General features: G+C 34.4%; 1 protein-coding gene across 1 annotated transcript in view; it reads left to right on the top strand.

Annotated features, from left to right (window-relative positions):
* The window catches only part of SELENOT (selenoprotein T), a 28,031-nt gene extending 16,905 nt beyond the window's left edge, over window positions 1-11,126 (top strand). Inside the window, exons 2-6 of the mRNA XM_082394508.1 lie at window positions 2,816-2,926; window positions 3,504-3,630; window positions 5,454-5,541; window positions 7,615-7,768; window positions 8,325-11,126. Coding sequence (XP_082250634.1) covers window positions 2,816-2,926; window positions 3,504-3,630; window positions 5,454-5,541; window positions 7,615-7,739 — 451 coding nt within the window. The 3' untranslated portion in view covers window positions 7,740-7,768; window positions 8,325-11,126. The remainder of the gene's footprint in view (window positions 1-2,815; window positions 2,927-3,503; window positions 3,631-5,453; window positions 5,542-7,614; window positions 7,769-8,324) is intronic.
* The last annotated feature ends 2,106 nt before the right edge of the window (window positions 11,127-13,232 follow it).

Raw genomic sequence — 13,232 nt, 5'->3', positions numbered from 1 at the left:
AGGACCCAAAGCAGCCAAAAATAAATAAATAAAATAAAATAAATTTAAAAAAAAATAAAATATTGGATAAGGTGAATGTTTAGGAAAGATAAGGTGTCTGGAGATTAAGTTCTTAAGTATTTAGTTAATAGAGACTTGTCTCCCTTTGCAAAAATTTCATACTTTTTAGGGACTTAATCTTTTGTGAAATTTTCATTCTAAATGTAAAAGAAGTATTACTTGTAAAAAAAGAGTGATGAATTTCTCTCTCTTTTTTTTTTGAAAAGTGAGTTTTCTTACATTGAGACCTACTAATATTTGGACTGGTTCTCCCTATCAGATATGAACTTGTTGCTGATCCCTTGAGTTGGTCGCGGTGGTGGTCGATATTTTTTTCCTTGATGATTGTGGTATTTTTTTCCTTGATGATTGTATGATTGACAAAGTTGGCATCTTGGGTTTCACCCTGTCAATTACTGATTCTGCTCCCTCCTACCAAGTGGTACCTTCATTGCTTTATATTGTGTTTTGTTTTTTTTTTTAATCAATCATTTTATTTTATGGTGTTTCAGTTTACTAACTACAGCTTGTTATGTGTATTTAGAGATCTACTTTTTTTTTATTTTTTAAATTTATTTATTTATTTTTGGCTGTGTTGGGTCTTCGTTTCTGTGCGCGGGCTTTCTCTAATTGCAGCGAGCGGGGTCCACTCTTCATTGCGGTGCACGGGCCTCTCACTGTCGCGGCCTCTCTTGTTGCAGAGCACAAGCTCTAGACGCGCAGGCTCAGTAGTTGTGGCTCACAGGCCTAGTTGCTTCACGGCATGTGGGATCCTCCCAGACCAGGGCTCGAACCCGTGTCCGCTGCATTGGCAGGCAGATTCTCAACCACTGTGCAACCAGGGAAGCCCCTATATTGTGTTTTTGATGATAGACATTGTAACAGGTATGAGATGATAACTCATTGTGGTTTTGATTTGCATTTCCCTGTTGATTAGGGATGTTGAGCACCTTTTCATCTACCTGTTGGCCATTTGTATGTCATCTTTGTGAAAATGTCTATTCAGCTTCCCTTGCCTTTTTTTTTTTTGGATGCACCCAGCTTGCAGGATCTTAGTTCCCCAACTGGGGATTGAACCCAGGCCCCTGCAGTTGAAAGCACCGAGTCCTAACCACTGCACCGCCAGGGAATTCCCCCCTTTTTCCATTTTTTTTAAATTAGCTTATTAATTTTTTGGCTATTGAGTTGTATGGGTTTCTTATATATTTTAGATAGTAATCCCTTATCAGAGGTTATATTTGCAAGTATTTTCTCCCATTGTGTAGGTTGCCCTTCCTTTCATTTTGTTGATGGTTTCCTTTGATGTGCAGAAGCTTTTTAGTTTGTCATAGTCCCACTTGTTTATTTTTGCTTTTGATGCCTTTGCTTTTGGTGTCAAGTCCAAAAAAAAATCATTGTCAGGACCAATGTCAAGGAGCTTACTCCCTATGTTTTCTTCTAGGAGTTTTATGGTTTCAGGTCTTCTGTTCAACTCTTCAATCTGTTTTGGGTTGATTTTTGTGTATGGTATAAGATAGTGGTCCAGTTTCATTCTTTGCCTGTCCACTTTTCCCAACACCATTTATTAAAGACACTATCCTTTTCCCATTGTATATTCTTGGCTTCTTTGTTAAAAACTAATTGACCATGTATGTGTGGGTTTAATTCTGGTTTCTGTCTAATTGATCTGTGTGTCTGTCTTTATGCAACTACCATACATACTGTTTTGATTACTGTAGCTTTGTAATATAGTTTGAAATAAGGAAGCATGGTGCCTCCAGCTTTGTTCTTCTTTCTCAAGATTGCTTTGGCTGTTTGGCGTCTTTTCTGGTTTTATACACATTTTAGGATTGTTTGTTGTATTTCTGTGAATAATGCCATTGCAATTTTGATATGGATCGCATTGAATCTGTAAATTGCTTTGGGTAGCATGGACATTTTAAAAATATAAATTCTTCTGATCCACGAACATGAGATATGTTTTCATTTATTTGTGTCTTCAGTTTCTTTCATCAATGTCTTATTAAAGTTTTCAGTGTACTTTTTTCCCCCTGTATATTCATTCTGGTGGCATTTCTCCCTTTTCTTGCTGGGGCAACAAATATCATATATCCACAGCCTAGTTATTCGGAGATTTTAATGAAGGTGATGGGATGCTATTGACTTAATTTCTGGAGTAATGACATGGATTACTGTAATATTGCTGAAAAGTATCTTCCCAATCTTTGTTTTCCGTTGCAAAATAGAATCAAATCTTAGAGTCAGAAAGAGTCTAAGAATTTTTAAAGTTTCTTTTATTGTGATTGAGCAGGCATGTTTGCCTAGTTAAGGGTAGAGTGGGAATAAGAAACAGGGTGTCATGTCTCATGCCTTGGTATTTTTTTAAGCTTCCTGTGCCCAGATTTTGAAAGTCCCTATTTCAGATAAATAAGAGATGTTTTCATTTCATTGTTTATACAGTTGTTGATACCAACAACAAAAACAGAAAAAAAGGCAAAATGATTTGAGAGCTCAGAATATGGTGAATTCTCTGAATAGGTATTTGCTTCTCTCCAACAGTAACCCAAGTCTATAAAGTTTAATGTTCTAGTAGAAGGATTTACTTGAAGGGAAGATCACTTAAATATGTGAAATTTATGAAAAAAGTTCGTATATCCAGCATCAATCATTATTAGTTTGTGATTGTTCTTGAGAAACATTTTTAATCTTGGTAATAATTTTTAGGCTTTGTATAACTACAAAATAAATCTAGTCATATTCTAAACCACTTAATGGAAGCACTTTCATTTTTCTGCAGTGTTTCCTGAGGTTATAGGCGGGTGTTTGAGGAGTACATGCGGGTTATTAGCCAGCGGTACCCAGACATCCGCATTGAAGGAGAGAATTACCTCCCTCAACCAATATATAGGTAAGTAAGTTTCTGTAGTTTATAAAGGAATTTTTAAGTGAATTCTTTCACATTTGTAAATAAACTTTTGTGAATTGGTTCAATTAACTTTCCTTGGTTATTATAATTTCTTAGTTGGTTGTAATTTATAGAGAACAGTTTTATAAATAGCAAGTTTATTTGATCCAAATATGGAAGAATTTTTCTGTAACAAGGAATAGAGGAAGATCATTTCAGAGATGGCAACCCTTCTAAAGATGTGTTTTCTTATGTAATTTTTATTGTGGCCATAGATCAAGAACTCCTACATTTTTATAGAAAGTCAGTGGTACAAAATTCTGTACTGTTAAAATAGTATTTTTAAAGGCCAATGCTCTATAGTTTTATAAATTAATTTTTGATTGATTCAAAAGATGTTAAACATTTTTGTTTTAAAACTGCACAATAAAATTCAGTTACTAGTTTTTTCCTAGTGTAATTGGCAATTTTTAGATTTGGTGTTTAGACAATGTCTATACACATAGACTTGAGTTAAAGAAATTTTGAAGTAGATGAGAAATTGCAGCTTCTGATGAATTTCCTTCTTTTCTTTTAATAGACACATAGCATCTTTCCTGTCAGTCTTCAAGCTAGTGTTAATAGGCTTAATAATTGTTGGCAAGGATCCTTTTGCTTTCTTTGGCATGCAAGCGCCTAGCATCTGGCAGTGGGGCCAAGAAAACAAGGTATGTAATGTAATAGCTTTGGTAGCTGTAGGTTCTTAGTTGTCAGTGAGACATTTTAATGGATTTTCCTTTTTCTTTTTTTTTTTTTTTAAGTACTTTTTGCTATTTACATGTGGTATTTCAACTTAAACCACTTTTTATTTCTGGGCAAAGCACTTAACGTCCTTTAGCCTTAGTCTCCATATTTATACATTAAGAATGATTAGGTCTTAACCTTTTTATTATTTGAAGGATAGAGAGGTGTTACTTTAGTAGAATCTGGGCACAAAGTAATTTAATACCTGATTTTGATTATATAAGTTGGGCCAAATCATATAGTAAAACAGAATATATACATAATGTAGGCCTTTTATACCACCTAATATGGGTAATAGGTTTATTCATGTTAAAAATGGGATTTCCACCAATTTATTCTTATCAAAATTCTCTGTTTCTATTATTTGTTCTTTGACTTTTCTGTTCATGGGTAATCTAAAGCAGATTACCTGAAACAATCAATATAAATGTACATAAGAATCTTGTGCTGTTTCTTTTATTCTTTGTAGGGTCTTGCTGCAGCGTACACTCTTTCCAGATCTCTCATCTGTTTTACTTAAAATATTTTCTGGAGGGTCTACCTTTCTACTGTGAGAAATGGGAATAATTTCTCTCTTGAATGAGATTGCTTAGGTTTCCTTATAATAAGTATTCTCTTTTGGAGTCCTCTGTCTGGTCTTATCCTTTAGCTCTAGGCCGAGACTACCTTTAGCCAAGTCCTAACATAGCTGTACTTCTTTTTCTTAGGGAATCACTTATTTCCAGTCACAGGCAAGGCTTCTTAACATAAACATCCGCAGGTGCTACCTCTAATTGAGATGTGTCTCTACTCTGTTATTAACAAAATATTGATTTACATAGGATTAAGAATTAGAAATTAAGTACTTACTGATAATGTTTTGTGCTATATTTGTTAATTCTGTTGATTCTAAATTGTCTTTAGTGCATTTTACTTCTTTAGACTTATAACATTGTCAATCTACTGACAATGAAGAGGATACTTGAAGGCTGTAGCTTTCGTGACACTTACTTGTGTATTGTTCTCATGAAAGTAGACTTTGTGCCCAAATGCTAGGATAACTTCTATGAAATCGAAGCCCACCTAGCTCAAGTGGGGTTAGGGGAAATCTCCTTCTCATCTGCTATAGGCATTTTGATTTATTTTTCTGAAAAAGCTGGCTGTGAATTGACATCCTCACTACATCCTGCTTTTAATCAGGTGATTTTGTTAAATTGAAACTTTTCTGTTCAATAGGAGCCTCTGATCTTTTGGGACAGTATAGATTTGCCTTCAAAAGGTGAATGAATGTAACTTAATATGCTAGTGCTTTCTAACCTACTTTTTTTTAGTTAGACTTAAAATGATTTGTTTGGAACACGGACAGGTTGTGTTGAATATATGGAGTTGCTGATTATTGCATCACTAGTCTCTTGTGAGTTCATACATTATATTATAAAAATTCTAAAATGAACCCTTCTTATGCTGGTATTCTTTTGTTTAACTTATTAAGGTAATTATGAGATTTCTAGAGATTTTATCTTTACATTAGGAATAACATATGTAATTTGTTCAGAATGTATAGAGCTGTGGATTAATGTCGCAATTTTCTGTGTACACTATCTGAATATATGGAGTAGCAGTAATAATTTGTATAGAAACTTAAAGTAGATTTAAAAAGAGCAATTACCAAATAAAAATGAGACTATTTAAAAGCTTACTTAATTTGTCATGTTGTTTTGATTTGAAAATGACTTTACCTATTGTACTTAATTGTATTTTCTTTTAGGTCTATGCATGTATGATGGTCTTTTTCTTGAGCAACATGATTGAGAACCAGTGTATGTCAACAGGTGCATTTGAGATAACTTTGAATGGTAGGTTCTGAATAGTTTGCATTCTGTGATAAATGTTAAATGATTTATAATAAGTGAGGCTTTTCCATTTTTCATAATATGCTAAATTATCTCTTTACATGGTCCTCACCTACTCCCATGGCTTTAGAATAACATCTATATGATGACCCTTAAATGTATAGCTCTGGAGAGCTCTAGACCGCTCTTCTAGGTGTTATAGCCAGGAATCCTGAACATTACCTACTCCCAAACTGTTGATTACTTGAGCTTCCTGCAATTCTTTTATACTCCAGTTTGCTCCTTCCCTGACATTTCTCACTTATTTAAGGGCACCATTATCATTCTACCCAGTTGCCCATGTCAGAAACCTAGGATAACATCCTAGGTTTCTCCCTTACTCTCCATATCTAATGGATTACCAATTTTTCTCAATTCTACTTTTTACAGTTTTCAAAAATCTGCTTCTATTTATCTTCATTGCTAACCACCCTAATCCAAGCCACAGTTATCTTGCTACCCTCTAACATATTCTCTAAACCAGAGGTTGGCACATATGGCCTATGAGCTAACAATGGCTTACAATTTTAAAATTTCTTTATATTAAAATTTTTTTAATTCAGGTATAGTTTATTTATAATATCATGTAGGTTTCAGGTATACAGCACAGTGATTCAGATTCTTTTCAGGTCCTTTTCCCTTATAGGTTATTACATAATATTGAGTATAGTTCCCTGTGCTGTATAGTAGGTCCTTGTTGGTTATTTATTTTATAGAAAGCAGTATGTATATGTTAATCCCAGCCTCCTAATTTATTCTTCTTCCCACCCCCTTTCCCCTTTGGTAACCATAAGTTTGTTTTCTGTGTCTGTGAGTCTCTTTCTGTTTTGGAAATAAGTTCATTTGTGTCTTTTTTTTTTTTTTAAGATTCCACATATAAGCGATATCATATGATATTTGTCTTTCTCTGTCTGGCTTACTTCACTTAGTACGATAATCTCTAGGTACATCCATGTTGCTGGTTGGCTCTTACCTTTTTTTTTTTTTTTGGCCAAGCCACGCAGCTTTCTGGATCTTAGTTCCCAGACCAGGGATTGAACCTGGGCTCCAGCAGTGAAAGCACCAAGTCCTAACCACTGGACTGCCAGGAAATTCCCTCTTATATTTTTTAATGGTTAAAAAAATCAAAAATACTTTGTGATGTGGAAATTATATGGCATTCAGACTTCAGTATTCATACCTAGAGTTTTGAGTTTCATCATTGAAAAATTTGTGGAAGTATATCTCCCTGGTTTTATAAGTACCTATATGGTATCCTTGATTTTGCTTCTTGGTATGTAAAGCCTAAAATATATACTATCTGGCTTCTTACAGAAAAATTTGCTGACACCTGCTCCAACACTTGAGTCATTTAAAAGAAAATTTTTTTAATGCACATTTCATCTTGTTGCTTCACTCCCTCAAATTTATTAAATGGCTTTATTTTGTTCTCAAGATAAAGACCAGAACATTTAACATGGACAAAAGGCCCTGAATGATGTAGCCTAGGCGTGGGCAAACCATAACCCTGTGAACCATGTCCTCTGCTACCTGATTGGTGAATAAAGTTTTATTGGAACACAGCCATGCCCATTCATCTATCTATTGCCTGTTACTGCTTTCAGGCTACAATGAATGTTAAGTAGCTGGGACAGACTATACATCTTCTTGAGCTGAAAATGCTTACTTTATAGTTTCTTGATCCCTGATCTAATCCCTGCCAACCTTTCCAGTCTCCCTTGTACCACTCTTCTATATTTCAGCTTTCACGTTTAATAATCTCTCTCTTTTAATAATAGTAAGTACAAAGGCTCCTTCCCAGCCTCTCATATGTCCCTCTCATAGCATCTTCTAGTTTTAATTTTTACTATACAAATGTGATTTTGTAGCTATTTGTATAGTTCTTTTTATATTTCCCCTACTAGAATATAAACTCCATGAAAGCAAGAAGCTGAATTCTATCTCCAGCTGTGTGCATAGACAATACATATTTATAGAATGAATGTCTATTATAGAATCATCTTTAATTTGGAAGGGGTGGTACCATTTGTTTTATAGATGTACCTGTGTGGTCTAAGCTGGAATCTGGTCACCTTCCATCCATGCAACAGCTTGTTCAAATTCTTGACAATGAAATGAAGCTCAATGTGCATATGGATTCAATCCCACACCATCGATCATAGCCCCACCTATCAGCACTGAAAACTCTTTTGTAAGTAGTTTAAAAATACAGTAACTATGTATAGGTATCAGTTAATTGTCATGAATCAGCAAGATATTTCATATATTAGCATAATAGATATAGATATATATAATAATAGATATTGCATATATTGTCAATTGAGTTTCCAACTTAAGATTTAACAGATGGTTGTCTTCTTCATTAAAATTTATAAATGACCAAGAGAGTTTGGATCTGCTAAAATAAAGTAAGGTTGTACTATTAATTTTATGTTTAAGGCTTAATCATTGGGCCTGTAACATCATTTTTTTGACTGTGAACTTCTAATGGCCAGAATTCACATACTATACATATATTGTACATATATACCCTCTCCTTACCTTCAAATAACTAGTTCCTAAAACTATGCAAATTCTTTTCACATGCTCAAGATAGAAAATTTATAAGCAAATGTGGTGAACACAGAGAGGTGTAAGTTAGTTAATTTTGTTTAGCAGAGATGTTCTCAGTTCTTTTCTGATCAATGAGTGGATTTTACAAGAGTGAATTTTGAAACAAAATATTCTTTTTTCTGTGTGTCTTTCAGACATTAAGGGATTTTTGCAAGAGCAGCGTGACTGACATTATGAAGGCCTGTACTGAAGACAGCAAGCTGTTAGTACAGACCAGATGTTTTCTTGGCAGGCTCGTTGTACCTCTTGGAAAACCTCAATGCAAGGCAGTTTTTCAGTGCTGGCACATTTTGGAATTCTGCACATTCGTGGAGTGCAATAATACTGTATAGTTTTTTTTTTCTTCCCCAAGTCCACTTGGTTAATAGTTTAAAAAAAAAAATGCAGACATTACTACTTGCACTTCTTTTTTCTCGGTCATATTTGAAAAAGTAGAAAATTGAGTTGCAATTTGATTTTGTTTTTCAAAGATGTCTGTTAAGTCTGTTGTGATTTTATACGAATTTTCCTTTTTTATAGTTTAAAATTGATCCTTTTGGGACTAGAGCTGAAGTTCCCAAATACTTTATAAGAGTTTATCAGACATCTCTAATTTGGTCATGTCCAATTTGTATAGTTTTCAAAATATTGCAGATTGTGAACAGCACATTATATAAGATTATGGGGGGAAATCCTATATCCAGAGTACTCTACCAATTTGTGTATGTGTGTGTGTGCGTGTGTGATTACCAGAGAACTACTAAAAGACCAACCACTTTTTAAATCCTGTTAATGTAGTTCAAGTGTCCTGCCTTGACCAATTTAATGAGTTGATTAACTGGGCCTTTATACTTAACTCAATAAAAAACTAAGCAGATGTAAGTTAAATAAAAAGTTTGAGTTTATTGCCCAGCGTACCTATTGACATTATATTTAACAGTTGTCTGCAAAGTTTTGTTTTTGACTCACAGAGAATTTCCTACAGGACATACTTTATATTCACACACAAATAATAGGTCATTTACCATTTTTAGGATGATTGAAACTTGCCACACTAAAGAAAGGTTAGTTGAACCTCTTTACAACATTAATATTAGGTAAATGGAGATCACTTGTCTAATAATTTAACTTGTCTAACATCATATCAGAATTTTATTATATTTGAGGAACAAAATTGAAAAGTTTTTTATTCAGTGAATTTAATATCTTTCCAGAGTTCTAAAATGTAATTTTTTTTAAAAAGCTTAAATTGATAAAGACTATAAGAGTAATTTAGCAGAAATAGGACCATAATGTAGAGAAATAGTCATATAGCAACAGTCATAACATACTTCATCTTCCCTGTAGGAATAAAAATGGTAGGTCTGGATTTGTTAGTGGAAGTAAAGGGATTTATGGAAAAGTAATGAGATAATTCAATATTGAGTCCACCAAACACTTAGCACAATCTTATACTTCATTTGTCAGTGAATATTTGTTGAAATGCATGTCCGGTAATTATCATGATTGTGACAGCCTCAAGGTGGAGCATACTGTAGTCTCTAGCTGAAAAGAAGTTAGCCTAATAATTCACTGCAGAAAATTGATTAAACGCCTTATCCTTTTAATTAAGGCTGCAGAACTGTAAACCTAAGATCGTACCCTGGCAAGAGTCAATACAATTTAAGCTAGAGGTTACTTAGAGATTGTTATTCAGGTGTAATAACATTTTATCTTTGACTAGGGCTTAAAACTTTGTTAACTTGATTTGTACCAGCCCAAACTTCCTTCTGCAAGTTGAACACACTGCTGAGTGTGTGTAGGGTCTTTCTTCAGTGACAGACATTCCACCAGTGACAGTTACACCTTTTGACATTTAGACCTTCCAGACTTGTCTTGGATATTCCCATGTATCTGACAGGCCAACCATGAAGAATTTAAGATTTAATTCTAACTTTTTCCATGTTTGCCTTGGGTGAATAACTTGTCCTTTGGAGAATAGCTTTAAGTGGCTTGGTCATTGATAAAACTCAAGTATTTTGTTCACACCCATTTCAATATTATTTTATGTTTGGCCATATTTAAATCTAAGCTTTAATAGAGTCTAGTGAAAAAATTAGTGGGAAGTGTGAATGTAAAAAAGAAAAACATGAAAAAAGGGAAAGTTAGAAAGCTATTTAGAATGTGGCTTTATTATATTCCTAACATTTCAAAATTTATTACATAGTTGCTTACAAATTGGTGTGGTTGTGTAGTTTATAAATGTTTATGTACTCTGTTAATTAGAAGACCATAGAACATGACAGCAGGTTGGCTAATGTTATTGGGGTTTTTAACCATAGTTGCTATTGTGGAGAAGATTACATGTTAGATTAATAAAAAAATGTTGGCAAAACATGGCTTTATACCTCAGCATCAAAATGTGCAAGACACATACGCTTTCAGAATATAAATTCATTATTAACTTATGGCACTAAGATCAATGGCAGCAGTTGATCAACCTTTACCACTATCAAAACATAACAGGATCCTAATGATGATTCTTATTTTGAATGTTATTAGCTGGGAACCTTGATTGGTTGGCATTTTATTGTCATGATTTTAACTAATTTAGATTAAAAAGAAATAGCCTACAGAATTTTAAAGCATGATTTAATATTTCATACTAAGACTTAAAAAAATCTTTTTTGAGAGAAACATGAGGAATTGTAAAGTCTGGGGGCTTATCTTTAAAGCATTGTGAAAATAAACTTTTATTAAGCTGATATGAAAGGAACCCCTCCTTTCTGGAACTGAATCTGTGCTAGAGCACTTTATATGATAACTGTATTTAGGAAATTTTATGTTGTAAAAATTGTTGTCATCAGTAATGTTTTCTAATGGTTTCTTAACCCAACCAGTGCTACACCCCCTTCTCCCCCTCCCAGTCTGGCCCTCCCAGTGTTACCACTCTGGGACCTTAAACTACTTCTTGAGCCTTATGGTCCAGTTTCGTGTGCTTCAGTGTTACCTGAAATTTCAACAGTTCTGTGGTATGTTCTGTGCTGGGGTGGAGCAAAGAAGAACAGTTTACATTATTGACCTTCTTTACCCCCAACCTCCAGAATCCCTGAGAAAGTCATACTAGCATCCCAAAATCTGGAGAGAAATAAAATTAGGACTTCTCTTGACTGATAGAAACAGTTAAACAATCTCAGAAGAGAAAGCAAAAGTTCAGATATTTTTCTTAAATCCAGCTGAGCCTTTTCCTTCACAATCCCGGGCTCCTTTTCCCTAGGCTTAAAAAAGCAAATAGAAGCAGACCCAGATCTGAACTGTATCTTGAAGAAAAATAGAAATTGGTCTCATGTACAGTGGGAAGGGTGTTAAGTCACCCATTCTTTGTCAAGGCTTGTAGAATGTCTTCTGTTGCCTTTGTTAAGCATGAGCAAAATAAAAAGAAACAACATGATATCTAGGCAAACGTGTAACAGTAGTGGTTTTAAAACTTTAGTGTGCCTAAAAATCATTAGGATAAATTACTGGATCCCATCCCTAGAGATTCTGATTCATTTGGTCTGAGAGGGGTCCATATAATTTGCACTTTAGCCCAGCTTCCAGATAATGCTGATGCTGTCAGTTTGAGGTCCACACTGAGGAGCCCTGTACCATCATAGGTCAGAGTACAAAAGACTCAGGACAATCTGGAAGGAAATGTAGCTCGTGGAACAGAAGAAAATTTTGCATGTTTGCTTCACATTTATGGAATGACTTAATAACAACAAGAAATTCAGTAAAATGAGAACCTAAAAGAAGAAACAGAATGAGATGAGAGGGAGATTGTTTTCAAGAAAACAAATTGAGGACTTAATTGTCCCAATTAATCTGTTTTATCAGTGCAACGTATTTGTTATCCTTTGTTGGGTTAGTATGTTAAAACTTTTGGGGTGGGTATTTTAAAAGGAAATGTTAAATCTTTGAGTATAAAATAACTGATTTGAATTGCCAGGTTTTCTCAAAGTGGGCAACATGCCTGCATTAATCTTTATAATGACAACTGATCTTGATTTTCACGTCAGACAAATTATTTAAATTCTTACTAATGCATACTTTTAGTTTTATTTTAGTAACCATAATAAAATTCTTCATATCACTGGAGAAATCCAATCTGAACTTAATTAAGCCCCCCAAAAGTAAAGGATTTACTTTCCCTTAACTGAAAAATCCAAGGTAAAGTTGGCCTGATTTCTCCATGAGCCTCCACCATAATTGGGGAGAGGATTGTGGGGGGCTGGGGAGGATGGGAGAGAGGAATGAGAACATTGATAAAGTCCTAGAAAGCACTTTGGTGTAACTTGGGTTACATTCGTATCTTTGGATTCTGTTTCTCACTTGATATCCACGAATAATTTTGTCATGTTAGTTCTTCCTTTTCTCTAATTATTGACTTTACTCCCTCCACCCAACCTCCTTCCTGTTCAGGATCATAACTGTTTAAGACAAGTTTATGGCTTTGTGGTTATAAGCTGCTGAGACCAAGTGCTTAGCTATCTGGAAATTTTCTGGAGTGGGTGGAGCCAGCACTGGGTCGCTTGGCTTGGTTAGTAAAGTGTTAGAACCTGGCAGGCAGGTTGCTACCAGTACTCCCTGGGGCCACTGGCTATACTCATTTACTTTGTGTACTAGCAACTCTTATTAGAGGAAAAAACAATTACCGTTCTTGTTTATTCTTGAGTTGCTAAGAGCAGGTCTGTTTGCAGGGAAGTGTACTGATGACATTTCCTACTAAATATATTTTTTTAATGTATTAGAAAATGCTGCTGCATTTCATCTTTTAATAGGCTCTCGTGATGAGACACTATTTTTAAGGTATTAAAATATATAATGTATTTAAACAGTAGGTAAGTTATCAGTGTGATTCTGCTAGTAAAATTCTGTATTATACAGAACTATGGAAATTTGGTGTTGCAAAAGATTTTTGAGATTTACTTCAGAATTCTGAAGAAAAGACTAGGAGTTAAGTATCTTGCCCTGATTTCTATAGCTTGTGGCAATGCTAAAATGAAAGGAAAACAAAACCCTATACTGTTGGTGGGACTTGGGGA

The sequence above is a fragment of the Balaenoptera borealis genome (genome assembly GCF_965194805.1).
Source record: "Balaenoptera borealis genome assembly, chromosome: 5".
Taxonomy (NCBI): Eukaryota; Metazoa; Chordata; class Mammalia; order Artiodactyla; family Balaenopteridae; genus Balaenoptera; species Balaenoptera borealis.
This window is presented reverse-complemented; position numbering and strand designations above follow the sequence as displayed.